This window comes from Cololabis saira, chromosome 9 (genome assembly GCF_033807715.1).
Source record: "Cololabis saira isolate AMF1-May2022 chromosome 9, fColSai1.1, whole genome shotgun sequence".
Classification (NCBI taxonomy): Eukaryota; Metazoa; Chordata; class Actinopteri; order Beloniformes; family Belonidae; genus Cololabis; species Cololabis saira.
Window position 1 is genome coordinate 15773198 of NC_084595.1, and position 19024 is coordinate 15792221.

General features: G+C 41.3%; 1 protein-coding gene across 2 annotated transcripts; it reads right to left on the reverse strand.

The window, feature by feature from the left end:
• Positions 1–3175: 3175 nt before the first annotated feature.
• vsig10 (V-set and immunoglobulin domain containing 10) lies at positions 3176–18500 on the reverse strand. Of its 2 annotated transcripts, none has more exons than XM_061729872.1 (8): positions 18289–18500; positions 10718–11023; positions 8620–8892; positions 7180–7464; positions 6308–6421; positions 6193–6205; positions 3552–3694; positions 3176–3475 (listed from the first exon to the last, which is right to left on the reverse strand). In XM_061729872.1, exons 1-8 carry the CDS (start codon positions 18362–18364, stop codon positions 3381–3383), a joined length of 1305 nt encoding a protein of 434 aa, XP_061585856.1. In that variant the 5' UTR covers positions 18365–18500; the 3' UTR covers positions 3176–3380. The 2 variants fall into 2 exon arrangements, with proteins under 2 accessions (XP_061585856.1, XP_061585857.1); XM_061729873.1 differs by having other exon boundaries at positions 18302–18404.
• Between the last annotated feature and the right edge of the window lie 524 nt (positions 18501–19024).

Here is a 19024-nt window from a genome sequence, read left to right on the forward strand (position 1 = left end):
AAGTTCACACAAACCCTCATTGTTCAGTTATACAACGCTTCAAAACAAACAAAACAGGATCATTTATATGCTTGGGCCGTATAATGCACAAAAAAGGAAGCGCATCCTGTGTCAGTTCGAGGTTTAGTTATGATTTTTACTTGAAATGGACAATGTAAAAAGAACTGGACAAGTCTGGCTCGTGTCAGACGAGCTTTTCACACCGCGGTTGAATTGGTTGGATATTGGATATTCAACACCCATAAAACTTGTGATACATACCACTGATTTTGGTCAATCCACTTGTGATGTGTTCATGGTCATCTAGACTATATATCACAAAACAGTAATTATTAAAAAATAATATAAAAAATAATATATAGGCTATGGGCTGATTTAAAAATCATATATATGGGCTGATTTAATGTGGTTTAATGAATTCAACACCCATAAAACTTGTGATACATACCACTGATTTTGGTCAATCCACTTGTGATGTGTTCATGGTCATCTAGACTATATATCACAAAACAGTAATTATTAAAAAATAATATAAAAAATAATATATAGGCTATGGGCTGATTTAAAAATCATATATATGGGCTGATTTAATGTGGTTTAATGAATTCAACACCCATAAAACTTGTGATACATACCACTGATTTTGGTCAATCCACTTGTGATGTGTTCATGGTCATCTAGACTATATATCACAAGAGAGTAATTATTATAAAATCATATTATGGGCTGATTTAATGAGGTTTAATGAATTCAACACCCATAAAACAATCTGTGTTATGTATCACAAGTTTTATGGGTGTTGAATTCATTAAACCACATTAAATCAGCCCATATATATGATTTTTAAATCAGCCCATATATATTATTTTTTATATTATTTTTTAATAATTACTGTTTTGTGATATATAGTCTAGATGACCATGAACACATCACAAGTGGTTTGACCAAAATCAGTGGTATGTATCACAAGTTTTATGGGTGTTGAATGTTGAATATCCAATATCCAATATCAAACCAATTCAACCGTGGTGCTTTTCACTCTTTCCTTTCATTTTTATTTATTCATGGATCATCATGGAAATATGCAAACAAAAGAAACAAACAAGTAAAATGACAACACAATCAAAAGCATATTCCATAACCAGAAAGGAGCAGGAAGAAGAAAATCTTATTATACCTGCCCCTCCCTCAAAACAAAATTGAACAATAATAACAGATGATCTGCACAATTACTTAGTTAATATCACAAGGAAAGAAAAACAAAAAAATCAAAGATAGATTGTCCGTCTCCATACGCATATATTATACATTTTGACTATTTCATCCATACATTGCTATTTTTTTCTCTTTACATTTATTTTTAAACTGAAATATGTTTATACAGCCCTTTAAATCATAATGTAATGAATTCCATAACTTAATTCCAACAATTGAAACGCTCATCTGCTTTAAAGTTGTTCGGGCAAATAAATGTTTAAAATGAAATTTTCTACGACTATCTTCATTATTTGAACTGAAAGTAAACATGTATTGTAAGTTTTCTGGTAATGCTTTACATTTAGCTGTGTACATGATTGTGAGTGTCTGTAACTTAACCAAATCATCGAGTTTCAGCAATCTTGATTCAAAAAATAATCTGTTGGTGTGTTCTCTGTAATGCGTATTGTAAATAACTCGAAGTGCTCTGTTATGTAATAAAAATAAAGGATTCATATTATACTCTCAAAACAATCAAAACGTTTCACCTCAACAAAGACAGAGACATTTGGTGTTAATATTCAGCATTATTGTCTGGTGACAACCAAATATGTATCTTTGATCACAATGTGCGGTCTGGATAAAAACAAACAGGATATTATCATGCCAACTCCCAAGCATGGTGGAGGAGGAGTGATGATTTGGGCTGTTTGCAGCAGCTCAATATTATTAATCATCATTGCAGTATCAAAAGGAAGCGCATCCTGTTTCAGTTCGAGGTTTAGTTATGATTTTTACTTGAAATGGGAAATCTAAAAAGAACTGGACAAGTATGAAAAGGAGGATGAGTCAGACGTGGTATCAACATTTCAATTAATGGTAATCTATTACATTTTTCAAATGCCATGAGCTGGACATATGTAGACAATTAGATGATACCCACTGCTATATTCTTTTTTATCCCTTTATCCTTACTTAAATTACCCCCAAATAATGCAGAAAACATTTAAAGGGAGCATGCAGCTGCTCCGCTAAAACAATAATTGTATTTTTATGCTACTAAGTAGGTCCATTATCAATATGTCACATATGGAAATCAAGCATATGTAGACAATTAGATGATACTCACTGCTATATATATATATTTTTTTTATCCCTATTTTGTAATTCTTACTTAAATTCCGCTTAAATAACGCAGAAAACATTTAAAGGGAGCGTCCAGCTGCTCCGCTCAAACAATAACTGTATTTTTATGCTACTAAGTAGATCCATTGTCAATATATCATTAATTGGCAGGTGGATTTTGTTTTAATAAAACCATGATACTACAGTCCCCGCCCCCTCCCACATACAAACTACAGCTTGAGTTAAACCTTAGGACTTTAGGACACTGGGACAGCAAACATACCAGCAAATCTACAACAGAAAATTGATTATCAGGTTTACGATGACTCATTCAAATTCCTGAGGCATTGCAGAGGGACACGAAGAGACGCTACAAAGAGAGAGGAGCTAAATTCCTCCAGAGAGATGCCAGATGATATCACACGGGAGAGGACTGGCCTGCTTCAGCTCAGGTTTTAAGGAATAAATGATGGCACCGTTTCAAAGCCATGAAGTGAGGTTGCATTTATATCACATTAATACTTGATGAGAACAGAATGACGTTTCATATTGTTGTGATGCACAAACCCTTAAAATTGACAGATGTGAGTTTGCATTTTCACATGGCTGGAACTGGTGACCTCGCCTTGCGTAAACCTGCCTGGAGTCAAGTCACACAATGTCCAGTGAGTCAGAGCGACTTACACAATGAATGATGAACCTTCCCACATTTTTTGAATTTTTCAGGGTTGCATTCTCCACTCGTATAGTCAGAGGTAATACTGTATATATTTTAAACATGTGCATGTGTACAGTATGTACAGAATACGGGGCGGTGGCTAAAAATCCAATTTCAAGATTACAGAGGATCCGATTTGTTTCCAAAGACATTTATTTCATGAATTTCTTACATTCAAAATGCTGTACAATGTTCAGAATGCCCTTTAAAAAAGTAACAGAGGTTGTTCTTTTCTTTTTTTGTATAAGTGTCTTCCACCAATTCAGTTCACATTGTCATTGGGATTAAAATGTATTTACTTAAAAAAACAATATCACATTGATCCAAAAATACCCGGCACCTAAAATGTTACGAGATCCTCCGGCTCGTCCGTCTGCTCTGTGTCCTCCAGCTGCTGCCAGCTCGCCTCGGCCGTCTCCGCATCCTCGTGATCGCCTGAATCAGAGAAGCATGATGTGAGGTTTCCAAACAGCCTCACCGGTGAATGCAACCCACTCTGATCGGTTCATACTTGACGGGATCCGATGTATCTGGACCAGCGTGGTCTGGGGGTCGGGGGTCACGGGCGGCAGCTGGGGGACGGCGTCCTGAAAGAGCTGCTCGTCATCCGAGTCCACCAGACTCAGCACCTCGGCCCGGTCCTCCTCGATCTGCCTGCAGAACCGGGACATGGTGACATCAGAGCTGCAGGTCAGAAAGCACCACAGCAAATCCCCGACTCGTATCCGTAGATCACAAGTCATCAACGGTTTACTGGCCGGTCCTGTCCGGGCGTTATCGCGCCAGCGGCTCAACTTCCAGGGAGTTTTATGCAGCTTTGAAATTGATGCGAATTTAATTAAAGAAGAAGAAGAAAAAACAGGACATGTTTGGCACAAAAGGGAGCCAATAAAAAGGTTCCCACTGATAGAAACACAGCGCTGTGTTTTTAGAGAGGACCCCCACATGACTCCTATTCAGTGACAGTGACAGTTGCCGTTGGCAACGCACCAGGAAGTGCTGGAATCCTCCAGTAGAAGCGACACAGAAAAACAACTGGCAGGGAAACGTGGATGTAACTCCTCCATAACTCCACTGTGGAAACACGGTCAACAGATCCCAGAACTGCAGAAGTTTGAATGCAAACAGTAAAATAGAAAAGAAAAGGAAACTCCTGCAGGGCACCGCTAAAGTCCTCGGGAAAGATTACACACACTAACGGTTACCCACTTCATCCTTCTTGCATTTATGTTGAGTTGTTTACACAACTGTTGGTAGAAACAGCAGCACGTTTAGCACTGAGGCGTTTTCTTCAGACCCCCCCCCCCCCCCCCCCCTCCGTGCATGACTGACTGTTAACGGCTGAGACGAGGAGGTAACGCAGCCGTCAGCTGCATTTTTCCAACCCTGTTGTGCCAGTCTTGTGAGGACCAGAGCGATCCGTCGGTGGTGGGCGGCTTTTGTTTTGGTCACTCAGGAAAAGCAGACAAAAGCCCACATTTTGGAAAGTTTACTTGAAGCATGGACTCATTTGATGCATTCAAAATAACACACACACACAAAAACCTTTGAATTAACCAGTACTGCTACTTTTTGTGGCTGCTGGAATGTTCACCTTCACAGCCCGAACCGAGATGGGCAAGTTGGTCCATTGTGGGCCATGTGTGGAATATCCTCTTCATCTTATGTAACTGATATATAGAAAGAGGGTGGATGGAGAACACCATCTTATTTGTTTAATTGATGAAAACCTTGGTGTACCAAGTATTAGATCTTTTCATTTCTTATGAAGGGGGTTAAGGTTTATTCATGTATTTAGTCGCTTTAATATTAAAACAAAGGCAGTTTTAGACCAAGACCATCAGCTGAACTCATGAAAAAAGGTTTAGATCACTGATAGGCTTGCCACCTGTCCCTTAAAATACGGAATTGTTACGTAACTGGGAATTAAAAGTTGCGTTCCGTATTGAACCAATACAGACACATATTATGCTCTTATTTATTGATGTCATAATATACAGGTGGATGTCGGAAAATTTGAATACATTCCAAAACTTCATTAGTAGTAAATTCAACTCAAGGTGAAACAAATATATTATTTCCCACTTCATTCAAAGTGAGATATTTCAAGCCTTTATTTGTTATACGTTTGGTGATTATGGCTCACAGATAAATAAAAAATCTCTATATTATGAAATCAATAAATTCAATTCAAGCATCAAAATTATAACAAATAAAGGTTTAACACATCTTGCTTTGCATGTAATGAGACTATGTAACGTATTAGTTTCACCTTTTAAGTTGAATTATTGAAATAAATTAACTTTTACACCATATTCTTCACCTGTAGCTATATTCTACATCCTGGCTGATGTGGACATACTAGGAGCAGAGGCTATTTCAGTTGCTAGTATGGTTGGCTGTCTGTACAGTCATGCAAGTTCAATGCTATTAAGGCACTTTAAATCAAAGCATTTTGTTTTATAAAATAAATACATTTCTATGCATTTTAGAAGTTTTGGGGATGTCCCTTTTTTTGTCGCCTGCGCTGCTGAAATCGGGGCGTCCCTTATTTCTATTTCTGAAAGGTGGCAACCTTAATCACTGATGCGTAAGAAAGTCTAGAGGGAGTTTTAGTCACGGTAAGGTAGCACGTTAGTGTGACGTGATATAAAGCGGTCCCGGATTCTGGACTTCAGCAGATAAAATGGCGAGGACACGTTGGCCACCCAAGTGTCTCACAACAATCTCTCAGGGGTTGTGGTGTAATCTGAAGGTAGGTAAGTCTGTCCAACGTTAGCTGCATTAACGGCCCCTGATGGTGTTTGAGCCAAACTCTGCTTGCTGAAACATCAACAATGTTTACATCTCTCTCCATCAAAACACTCCCCCGCTGACTTTTCACCTTTTTAAATTGTCTTCTAGCTTTCTGAAAAGATCATCATCATATCAAAAATAGTTGATATGATTACTTATTTTCCAAAATGAATATCAGACGTATTCATTATTCTGCACTAGGTTTCAGCTTTGGGATCCGTGATGTCTCCTCTGTTTTTTTTTGGCCTAAAGTGTGGTGATAAAGTGTGGTAATGATTTAAGGGACAACCCTCAGAGATGTCAGGCTGTAGTACATTCAGCTCTGCTAAGTGCAGCACTCGGCGTGAGTTACTCACTCGAAGCCTCCTCCTGAAACAAAACAGCAAAAACGTGAAATAAGTTAAAAAAATGTAATTATTTTTCTTTCTTCACATGATGGTCACTTGCAAAGATTAAAAAGAAGAAAGTTACCCAAGCAGATTCGGTGTCGGCTGGCGTAAAGGGTTTTGGCCACGACCACGGCCAAGGCAGCGATCAGAGCCGCGATGAAGAGTCCGATCGCTGCTCCCGTGTACGCAGAGGACGCTGCGGGGACACGGGGAGGTTTGTTAGCGTTCCAGAGGGGCCTGTGTTGAAAAGATCGATTCTCCGATTTTAAATTGATTCTCATATTAATTCCTAAAAATCGATTCATATGTCTAAAGATCGATTTAAAAGTTTTTTTTTTCATCATTACATTACAACTTTTGGTACTTTTTTGTTTATGCTCAAAAAAGGAATATTTTGTTGGACACGAGAATAACTGGTGCCATGTTTTTGCCTTTAAATGTTTAAAGGTACGAAAACATTAAAGTTTTCAGTTATAATTGCATAAATTGTCTATATTTCTTTGCTTTATATACTGTCTTGGGGTTACATTTGCATAAATGTTAAAAACCAAATTTTCATAAATGGGGAAAAAATAAAAGCGATTTCTTTCGTCCTCTGTTTGCTGCCCTGGATCTGTTTGATAATTCTGACCCACACGATGTTTCTGAAAGCAGTTCTATCAGCATTCTGGGAGCTGATTGGTCCTTACAGCATCATTAGCTGCCAATACTTGCTGTTGAATCTCAATATAATACTAGTAGTAATATGTTGCATAACTAGACAGTCATATAATTCATGCAACAGCTGAAAAAACAGTTGTATTAACAGTAACCCAAATAAATATTGGATCGAATCGGATCGTGATAATCGATTCTGAATCTTAAGAATCGGAATCGAATCTTGATATTTGAATCGATCCCCAGCCCTAGTTCCAGACTGGAGCCCGGACCCGTCCCCTCTGAGTGGAGACGTACTTTTCACTGTGAGGTAGACCTCCAGCTCGCGGACGGCGAGGGCGTTTTGGCTGCGGCAGAAATACACGCCCTGGTCATCCTGGCTGACGTTGAGGATGGTCAGCTTGAGGGCGGGGCCGTCCTCCGACAGGACGTACTTGGACCCGGGCACGATGACGTCCTGCTGCTGCCCTCTTCTCCACGTGGTGTCGGCCGGTGGGACGGACGAGACCTCTCTGCAGGTCAGGGTGACGCTGGTGGCCTCCAGAGCTGTGGCCAGGGGCTCGCCCTCGGGGTACGGGGACCCTGTGGAGGACATGCAATAAAGTTTATGGGTCAATGACGTGATGCCTATATTTTCTGAAAAACAGATTTTTTTTCAATTCAAAAAAGGTTTAAATGGATTCTAAAAAATACCAGATATATGAACTACCCTTCCCACATATTATCCAATATCGTAGACAAATAAAAACCAGACTAAAATGTAGATTACTAAATAATAACTCTGCTAAAATGTGTCTTCATTTTCGTTGACCAAAATGAGACGAAATGTTCTAACAAAGATCCTTAATGTCCATGTTTTCAGTAGTTTCCTCTGGTTTAGTTCTGCTGCTGGGTGACGTCACGTCCTCAATCCCAGTCGCGGCCCGCGGGGAATCAGATCCAGAAGATGCAGCTGCAGGTTAGAGGCTGATGCCGTTAACGCAGAGCTCTAGGTTCACGTCAATTTTAAGCGTCTTCTGTATCTGGAATGAATGTATTCTTGAGTCTATAAGGTAACAATAATATAATAATAAGATAACCTTGTTTGAATTGTAAAATGGGTTTGGCTAAATACAATCTTTGACTAAAACGAGACTAAAATGTTCCTGGACAATTCTGACTAAAATAAGACTAAAATGCTCAGACTTTTAGTCGACTGAAACTAAAAGGACGACTAAAAAGGAAAATGAACGTGACTAAAACTAATAAAAACTAAAATGATAGCTGGACCCAAAGACTAGACTAAAACTAAAATTGAAACAGGCTGACAGAAACAACACTAGCAGAGAGGTAAGCGGAGAGGCTTTGCAGTCTGACGTCGCCAGAGATGCGACACCTGATCAAGGAGCTGGTACCTGCACGGGTCTAAACCTCTCACACAAGAAGAGGAGCTGACCTGTAGAAAAGAGGCGTGGCCGGTGATGCCTGACACATCTACACGCGAGTCTGACTCTGTAACCAGAGCTGTGTGTCTAGAGATGCTGCTGCTATTGATTTTATTTTTGTAAATGACATCTTGTGAGTGCGTAGATGTTTCCCAGCCGTGGTTAATGGAACCGACCGTTCAAACTAAAGTGATGCCCCTGTTGCAGCTGTCATGGCCACGAGCCTCAGAGCCTCTGAGCTGGAAACTCATGAAAGATCCAGGAACTGCAGGATCGGACGGTGAAGAGGCTCGTCTAAGTGCGATGTGCTTACTGAAGGTAAACGAACAGGTCCTCTCCTCCCCCGGGCCGAGCAGCTGGTGCCGGCCCGTGCACCTCACGGTCTGGCCGTCGGACAGCAGGGAGGCGTTGAGGGTCAGGGACAGGCTGTCGGCCACCTGGGCCGGGTCCTGGGCCGGGTCCTGGGCCTCATCCCTCCAGCGCAGCTCCGGGGCGGGGTACGCTCCGGACCAGGAGCAGACGAGCTGGACGTGGGAGTAGTTTACAGATGGCACCCACATGCACTCGGGGTGGCCGTCGGGGACATCTGGTAAATCACGTGTACAAGTTTATTTGTATAGCACAATTCAACACAAGGTAATTCAAAGTGCTTTACATCAACATTAAAAGGGGCACAAGACACAATTAAACAGTAAATAACAAATAAAATGATAAGAAAGGAAGTAATAAAAAGCACAAGTTTTTAAAAAGTAAGGGCAGTAGAGTACAGCAGGTACTCATTTCATTCTTACAATGGCAAGACTTAGGCCCTGTCCCAATACTCCCACTACCCCTACTTTTCAGCCCTACCCCTAAATTTTGCGCGTTTCCGTGAGGGTAGTGGTGTCCCAATTCCTCTTTTCACCTAGTGGTAGTGGCTTAAACGAGGGGTAGTGGCTATGAATCTGGCCCTACGAAGCGAGGGTTTTCAGATGCACACTAGCTGATCTAGGGCCAGAAAAATTTCCCAGAATGCTTTTCGTCGTCATTTGCAGACTGAATCAAAAAAAAAAAACATGGCGGACATTTCTTATTTTTTACTGAATAAAATCAATATTTTGAGTTAGTTTCTGCATAAAAATGCTTTTTGATTACATTTCTAGCGAGAAATATCTATTTTACTTTCATAATATTCACTCAGTGAATGTATATAATCACTCGCTTGCCCGTTGTTGCGAAGTCTTTTTCAAACCTCGCCAGAATAAAGGCTGATTTATGGTCCTGCGTTACACCAACGCAGAGCCTATGGCGTAGATTACGCAACGACGCGCGCCGTACGCCGTACCCTACGGCGTAGACTCTGCGTTGATTTAACGCAGAACCATAAATCAGCTCCCAAGTCGGCCGGCAGGCAGTTTTGATCCCGAAATTTTCGGAGCAACAACTGTTAGATTTCATCTATTAAACCAACATTTATTTTCCTAAATTATTTATTTCAGCCAGCGGTAATTCTCCACAGAGCTGCAGGTTTCTCCCCCGGGACGACGGTGCAGGTTGACCTGGCGATCACGTCTGTACTCCGGCCGTGAGCTGCTGCTGCGCCCCGGGCCGGCGGTTCTTCTCCGAAAACATCAGATAAAATTTCTTAAAAGACATTATTTGGATAAACTGAGTCCAGGTTGGGGATTTTAACGGTTCGTTTTACGCCTGAAAAAATATTAAAACTTAATAAAGTTGCATATTAACAGCGCTACAGCTGAAATTAAAACAGCTTTTAGCTCTCGGCTTTCTGATATGGTGTGACGTATGTGCAAACGTAACTACGCAGTCCCTAACGTACCCGAACGTGACCACGCAGTGACGTAGCACGCAAAATGTAGGGGTGGTGCTGAAAAGTAGGGGTAGTGGGAGTATTGGGACAGGGCCCTGGGAAGATTTCAAGTGCCCTAAAATCTGTGGCTTCTTTTTTAGGGGTAGTGGTAGCGAGGGAGGGCTATTTGAAGAAAGTAAGGGGTGTATTGGGATTGGCCCTTACTTTCTATACGGTCAAAACATACAAAGACCGGGTCAAATACAGTATTACAAAAGTAATCTGTAACAATTTGTATGGTGAATTAAACCAATTTGACAATTCTATGCCATAATCCCTGTTTCCAGGTCTTATTTCACACACATGATGAGAATTACGTTTCTATACGGTTAAAACATACAAAGACCGGGTCAAATACAGTATTACTAAAGTAATCTGTGCCGATTCGTGCGGTGAATCAAACCAATTTGACAATTATACGTTACAATGCCTGCATTCAGGGCGTATCCATCACTAGTGTAACTTTGCACGTTTTTCAAAAATCACAAGTATTTAATTTAAGAGTACGCTTACAATACACACAGTACAATAAAAGCCAAAGTGCATGAGCGCCTGCACTCACAGTACACCAGCAGCTCCGCGCTGCTGTTGGCCGTCTGGTTGGAGACGGCGTTGGCGGCCACGCAGCTGTAGACTCCCTGAGCGTTGGGCTGGACCTGGTCCATCCTGAAGTCCAGCGAGGGGCCCGAGCTGGACGCCAGCGAGCCGTTGCTGGACGAGGCCCCCGCGAAGGTCCAGGTCAGCCGCTGAGACGGGGAGGACGCGGCGGAGCAGCGGAGGGACACGGACGAGCCGCGGTAGGCCACGGCCGTCCCGTTGGGCAGCGTGGTGGAGGCGCTGATGGATGCAGACACGTCACCTGGTCCACCTGAGACAAACGCATGGTGTTACAGCTCATCGTGGTGTTACAGCCCATCGTGGTGTTACAGCTCATCGTGGCGTTACAGCCCATCGTGGCGTTACTGCCCATCGTGGCGTTACTGCCCATCGTGGCGTTACAGCTCATCGTGGCGTTACAGCTCATCGTGGCGTTACAGCTCATCGTGGCGTTACAGCCCATCGTGGCGTTACAGCTCATCGTGGCGTTACAGCTCATCGTGACGTTACAGCTCATCGTGGCGTTACAGCTCATCGTGGCGTTACAGCCCATCGTGGTGTTACAGCTCATCGTGGCGTTACAGCCCATCGTGGCGTTACAGCTCATCGTGGCGTTACAGCTCATCGTGGCGTTACAGCTCATCGTGGCGTTACAGCTCATCGTGGCGTTACAGCTCATCGTGGCGTTACAGCCCATCGTGGCGTTACAGCTCATCGTGGCGTTACAGCTCATCCTGGCGTTACAGCTCATCGTGGCGTTACAGCTCATCGTGGCGTTACAGCCCATCGTGGCGTTACAGCTCATCCTGGCGTTACAGCTCATCGTGATGTTACAGCTCATCGTGATGTTACAGCTCATCGTGGCGTTACAGCTCATCCTGGCGTTACAGCTCATCCTGGCGTTACAGCTCATCCTGGCGTTACAGCTCATCGTGATGTTACAGCTCATCGTGGCGTTACAGCCCATCGTGGCGTTACAGTTCATCGTAGCGTTACAGCTCATCGTAGCGTTACAGCTCATCGTGACGTTACAGCTCACCGTGTTGTTACAGCTCATCAGCCAACATTACCCACAAGATTTAGACTGCAATAATATTACTTAACCTATTGTTAAAAGATTATGTCTAAAACTTTGAACTCACTGGGAGTGATTTTAAAACGGTTTTCAGACACAAAGGTCAAACGAACCAGTGGAGCTTTTATCTTTTATAGTTGAGATTCAGATTTAGACGACATTATTAATCCCTTTGGGAGGTTCCCAATATATCTCCATACCACTCACTCAGCACTGTCTACAAGAACCAAGAAAGGAGAAATAAAGCACCCCATGAACCAACACTGATATAAAAGATAAATAAAATAGAAAAAAACTTTGAATGAAATGAAAAAAAATTGAATAAAAATATATGTGCATATACGCATGTGCGTGTACCGGAAACATGTATAATATAACATATACATATATAGAGAATATATATGAGGCGTATGATAGTAATAATATACATATGATATATACGATATATAACAATTAAATATAGTAATACAAAAGCCAAAAACACAGATCGTATGATAGTAATAATTGCAATATATATTTTATTCAGAATGCTATAGTTATATAATAGTAGTATAATATGATACATGTTTTCTGTACACCACAATATCTGTTATGAAAATATTGTACAGTTATTGCACTGTCCTGGTTATTGCACAGTCCGACATCATATCAATACCATATTATAGTTAATGTCCCTTCATTTCTAATAAGCTGTTACGAGATGAAAGTGTTGCAGAAGAGGTCGTAGTTCAGCGCTGGTTTACTTCAATTTACTGCAAAGTAATAAATAATCAAAAATCCCCAGGGGGGTGGCTACGTGGTCAATATTTGGTACGAAGATGCTTATTTCTGACATAAATGACGTCTTTACCGTTTCTTCTTTGTCAAATATCTTCAGACGTTCAGATGCGTTTTTCTCTGAGAAAACTTTAATGTGTCAGTACCACTTGTGGCCACATGGGGTCCGACAGCTCTGCTGGGTCGTGATTTGCCACCTCGATTCTGTCGATGTTTCTTTTTAAAGATGCTTTTAGCTGACAACTGGTTTTAATCCTGAGCTATAAATGTTCTGTATTTGTTTTTTTCTATATATTTCTACTCTACAAGACTTTTCATTGTCTTGTAACACCACTGTTCCACTAAACGTGGTCTTTGTTGAGTTTTACACTTTGCAGGAGGCCAACATTTGCTATTCCGGGTTGCGTGCGATGCAGAAGGAAGAAAAAGTTCCTCCACTGGCCACCAGGGGGCGGCTCCAAAAGTGAGTCGGTCTCCACTGACCTCCATGTGGAAAACAAAGTTTCAGCCAGAAAAAAAAAAGAAAAAGTATTTACAGCGTAAACTGGAACTGGAATGGGTTTAATAATTTGTATCTTAATGTTAAGAAACAAATTAATGTTGTTTTTTTTAGAAATATTAAATACTTTGACCAAGATGTTAGATCACATTTCTGTGATGTCAGAACTCATCACAGGACTGTGATTGATGAAAAGTTAACATGAAAAGAGAGAAGTGTCATCAGCAAATGCTGCAGACAAAACAAGAACTGCCGTCCCTGCAGGACTCGCCATCTGTCAGAGCGACTTTGTAATCTGATTACTCTTGTTTTATATCCAGGTTACCTTTGTTCCCAGTATTCTTTACAGTCTTATACGGTGTAGTTTATGTTTATCCTGAACCTTTTATGTTAAAACGCGCTGCTGTACCTCTGAACGTTCCCTCAACACATCTGTCCAGGGATCTATGATCAGCATGTTGATACACTGACTGACTCGTACGTTGATGGCTGAACCGCTGAGTCTTTTCCTCAATATTCATCGGTCTAGTTCCGCTTCGCTGCGAGCGACAGAAGTATTCAGCACCTCTGCAGATGTTTCGGTGATCCGATGTGGAATATGGATCAAAGAGAAGATCATGAGATCAGGTTATGAGCTCAGCGTGAGTCACCCTGCTGACCTCCTGCTGACCTCCCATCCCATCATTTCTGTCGTCTTTAAGAATAAATCAACCCTGAGCTTCAGTTGCAGTCATGAACTTTTACTGACAGCATCCCAGCATACGTGTGCATGTACCGCGGCCCACTGAAGAGGCGGGTCAGCGCGCCAGTGGACAGAGCTGTGCAGGTTCATACTTCTCATGAACTAGCTCAAAGTTCAGTTCACATAGTTTAAAAATGAATAGTTCACGTTCATAGTTCACCATTTTCATTTTGAACTAGTTCAAATTCGGTTCGTTTCAATATTATAAGGTGAGAAGTACGAATGAAACGCCAGCCTATCCTAAAACTGTTCACTGTATACAATCATGTATTGTCCTAGTGGCTTTTCAACTTTACTCAGAGGCTGTAAATCTCCAACAATGTAGTCCATTATCAGTTTGTCTACCTGCTGCTGGGAAATCAAACCCCTGCAGGCTGCAGCAAGTGGGACTGGAGTAGTTTGGGGCTGTTGGGTCTTCTTGCTCTTTCCTGATGACTTTTTTTGATTGTCAAGGACTTGCAGATATTTTCTCAGGGATATGAGGATGCTTTAACTCCACATGACGTTTCAAATTTGAATGAGGCAGACGTTGGGACTTGTTTTCTCGGCGCAGGTGGACTTAATTTGCACAGAAAGGTTAAATTTTTACCGTCGGACACTTTGGGAGACAATGTGTAAAATTCCCGCAGATAATGATAAGTGGAGGCATCATCTGACGTCTCTCTCTTCACTGGTCATTGTAAAGACTGCACCGGGCTCGGGCCACCGTTGCCATGGAGCTGGTGCCTGTTGTTATGCTGGTGTGCGCTACTTTGTGGATAATGTAGTGTGAAGTCGTCGTCTCGTCAAGTATTTTAAATGTGTGCGCTACCCGCTGGTGAAATGAGAAGGAGGATTATTCCGTAATAATTGGAGAATTGGAAAAAGTTCTCTATTTGCAAATATGTTGTGCGTTCAGTTCAACGTTCTCACAGAAATGAACATGTTCAATGAACGTGTTCATTTGAACTCATTCATGTACAACACTGCCGGTGGAAACAGGAAACGTAACATACGGATCTATTTCACCCGGCTGCTCTTCTTTCTTCCCATTTGCTTAACTTTTTCCAGACCGAGCAGATGAACTCACCGGCGTGGATGCAGACGTCCTACACAAGTCACTTTTAAAAGATTACCCAAGATGCTTTAACAAAATGAATAAATAAAAAAATAGGAATAGGCCATCAAGACCTGCAGCATAAGGAAATCGAGGGGAAGGAGTGACAGAAGAAGAGTAAGCAAGAGATTGAACCTCCACGCCTTTAAGGAACTAAACGTTACAAAGGACCTTTGTGCTGCGCTGACACGGTAACTTACAGCTGCTGGCGCTGTTAGCTGGAAGAAGTAAGGGGGTACTTAATACTGCCCACGCCTTTTTCGTCTTCTTCTTTCTTTTTGGCTTCATTTTAATCAAATAAATATTGGCATGAAGGAAAGGTTATATTATTGTAAAAACTATTTTAGGCTCATATATGGGATCATCCTTTATTTATTTTAACTCTACATTTTAATTTTTATGATGTGCACTGGTGGACAGTAACGGAGTAAATTTACTTGAGTACTGTACTTAAGTACATATCCAGAGGATTTGTACTTTACTTGAGTATTAGATTTCTTTGGTACTTATTACTCTTACTTGAATACATTTCCAAGACAAATATTTTTACTTTTACTCGAGTAAATTTCTAGGAAGGCTGAAAAGTACTCGTTACTTTCAGGTCTGCTCTTTTTTCTTCTTCCCTAAAATCCTATTTTTAGACGGATATTGGGAGACAGGCACAGAGACAGACATGGGGAGACAGTTTGTTATGCTCTATATTGCTATATTGTACTGGTACATGTCCTTCCTGTAAAGTTAAGTGACTTCAACATTGAGTTATTGAAAGCAGAGATGTAGTTTTTTGTAAAGCAGTGGTCTTTGAGGGGGATCCAGACTTAGTTGGATGGTGCAGGTTCATTTGGTTTCAGTTCATGATTGTTAATAAACTCTGCATCATCTGCTGTCCTCTTATGATCCCATTCATTTGATTTGTTTTTGGTGTTTCTGCAGGTTTTATATAACATTGTGGTTCTAAAAGCAGCACATCAGTGCAGCTGGTTTCAAAGAGTTAATTCTCAGAAACAAGAGTTAAAAGATCCTTAAATTAATTTAGAAAAAATATAGTAATTTACTGATGTGGAAAATAAGAAATGTACTCTTACTCTTACTCTTACTTTTACTTAAAGTAAATTTAAAAGCATTTACTTTTGGATACTTAAGTACCTTTAAAAGCAAGTACTTTTCTACTCTTACTCGAGTAATATTTTGACTGAGCTACTTTTACTTGTAACGGAGTAAATTTTGACCAGTAGTATTTGTACTCTTACTCAAGTACTGGGGTCGAGTACTCTGTCCACCTCTGATGATGTGTATGTGGGGGAGTGGGGTTTGTCTGAGGGGTGGGGGGGGGGGGGTTGGGCCCTGTTTTAACTTTTTAAATTGTACAATTTTTAAACATGTAAAGCACTTTGTGCCACATTTATGTATGAAAAGTGCTTTATAAATAAAGATTGATTGATTGATTGATTGATTGATTGATTGATTGATTGATTGATTGATTGATTGATTGATTGATTGATTGATTGATTGATTGATTGATTAGCTAATCTACGCTACAATAATCAGCTTTGTTTACATACAAGATTTGGGTGAAGAGAACCCCTGACTTTAGCACATCTCCCGTCATCGGGGTATATTTGGATAAAGTATTCACTACAAAACACATGTCCATCGTTACGACGTAGGAGGATCTAACCATATCACAGATTAAGTCTGAATTCCCTTTTACTTTCTGAGCACGGCTTGCCCGCGCTGCGCAGGGTCACGTGACTCGTCTGTGTTATGTTGAAGAACCAGTTTGTCTTTGGTGGAAACTTTTTTTCAATTGACTCGAGGAAACGACGCCTGGGAACATCTCTCCGTACCGGTCTTGTAGGGTGGGCGGCGCCCTTGTGGCGCCCTGGGGGCCCTAGTGGCCCTCAAGCCTAGAGCCCAACGTCGGAGCAGAACGTAACCCAGCATGAGCAGATAGGCCACATCTGGATTGACTATGGGCTGGGTTTGGGTGTGAAATGGGCAACTTCACATGGATCCCATGTGGTTTCAGCACCATCTGGCCCGAACTGAAAGCCTACGCGGGTCCCATATGGTTCAGTCCAGGACCAGCTTTGATTGACATGAAGTGGGCGTGTACCAGCCAGCTCAGCCCGCCCTTTCGAACCCGGCGCTGGTCTTGTGAGCTCGGCTACTTGCAGCCTAGTTAAAGGGGACCTATTATGGCATCTAATACCTATTTTAAACAGGCCTTGAATGTCTTAAAAACAAGCCTTTGATTGTTTTTGCTAAATAAATTAGAAATTTAGCCTCTGAGCCATGTCTTTATCGTCCCATTCTCTAACCTCATTCTCTATGCGGGATTCAGAGTGGGCGGGGCTATGATAATGAGTCACTGTGCTGATTGGCTGCCTGAATGACGCGATACACCGCTATGAAAACATGGTGGAGACTCCGGCCGGCGGGGTTGTTGTTGTTGTTCTGGCCGGCGGAGTTAGTTGTGGGCGTGATTTCACGCTTTAGAGACCAACCGATGCAAATTGGATTTTGAAAAAAAAAAAAAGGGACATCCCCAAAACTTCTAAACTGCATAAAAATGTGTTTATTTTATATGAAAAAAACAAAATGCTTTGATTTAAAGTTTAAGACTGACAACTGTTGTATTGTTTTGACATGAACAGACAATAGTCCATCAGTAAAGCGTTAGTGTTAATGCCTAAGCTTTGTGCGGCAATAGGCTGTAATAACAGGAACAAGCAGTTGTCAGTCTTTTCTTTTCCAAAGGATGTAGACAGGTAAGTAATAAGTTAGCTATTAATATTAGTTGCTGTCATATCGCATACCAGCTGCACAGACCTGAATGAGCAACCTGGTGTCGTTTTCCAATGCCCTTCTAGCTAGTTAATGCTGGTTACCAGTTAAATCCATGAGTATTGTTTGTTTTAGCGTTTATTTTTCCATGAAGTACCACTGAGATTGAAAATATATTTTCCAGACCTGGCCAAAATGACAGCAGATGTTCCACAGAAATACAAAGTGGTAAAATATATAACTTACAATTAAAAAGCAATTAAACAATTAAACAACACTTCCAAAACGATGTGGGGAGAGGGGCGACCACGCCCACTTAGGAGAGAGGAAGTGTATACCATTTCATACCATTGGCAGAACCGGTAATGCGTGATCTTATGTATAGAGTATCTTTGGGATGGCCGTCCTTCACACACGTGGTGAGAGATGGCGCCGCGGCCGCGGGTCCGATGCCACACGGAAGCACCGCGGCGCCGCCCGGCGCGACTGTCAGCGCGGCCCCGCCCGGAGCCGCTGCTCCGGGACGGAAACAGTAATACCTGAGTTGTGTGCAGACTCACCTGGGTTCCTCACCGGTCTCGACGCACCTGCGGACACACACAGGTGGAGAAGTCCCAAAGCTGCCAGAACAGTCATGGTGAAGCTCTTACATCGCCTTGAGAAGGCGAGGAAGGTGAAGCAGACTAAACAACCTGTCAGAATTATCCACCTGAGACATGATGAACCTGCGCGGGTTCTGGCGGACGCGCTTTGTTTACACGAGCACGCTGGTCCGGAAACATTTGCAGGAATAAACCACACCCAGAGCTCACCTGTTTAAAGATACAGTACATGTATGTATGTATCTATGTGTATGTGTATGTGTAATATATATATATATATATATATATATATATATATATATATATATATATATATATATATATATATATATATATATACTACACATATATATGTGTATATGTATGTGTATAAATAACTGTATGTACCGTATGTATATCTCTCTCTCTCTCTCTATACGTATGTATGTATGTATATATATATATATATATATATATATATATATATATATATATATATATATATATATATATATATATATATATATATATATATTCATGGGTGCAAATCGCGGGGGGAACGGGGGGGACATGTCCCCCCCAATTTCTGAAAAACATGAATTGTCCCCCCCAATAAAAATACCCTAAATTATTCAAAATTGAATAAATGTATTTTCAGACTTAAAGGTTGAATATGTAGAATAATTATTAAAAATATATTTCTAAAAAAATAATA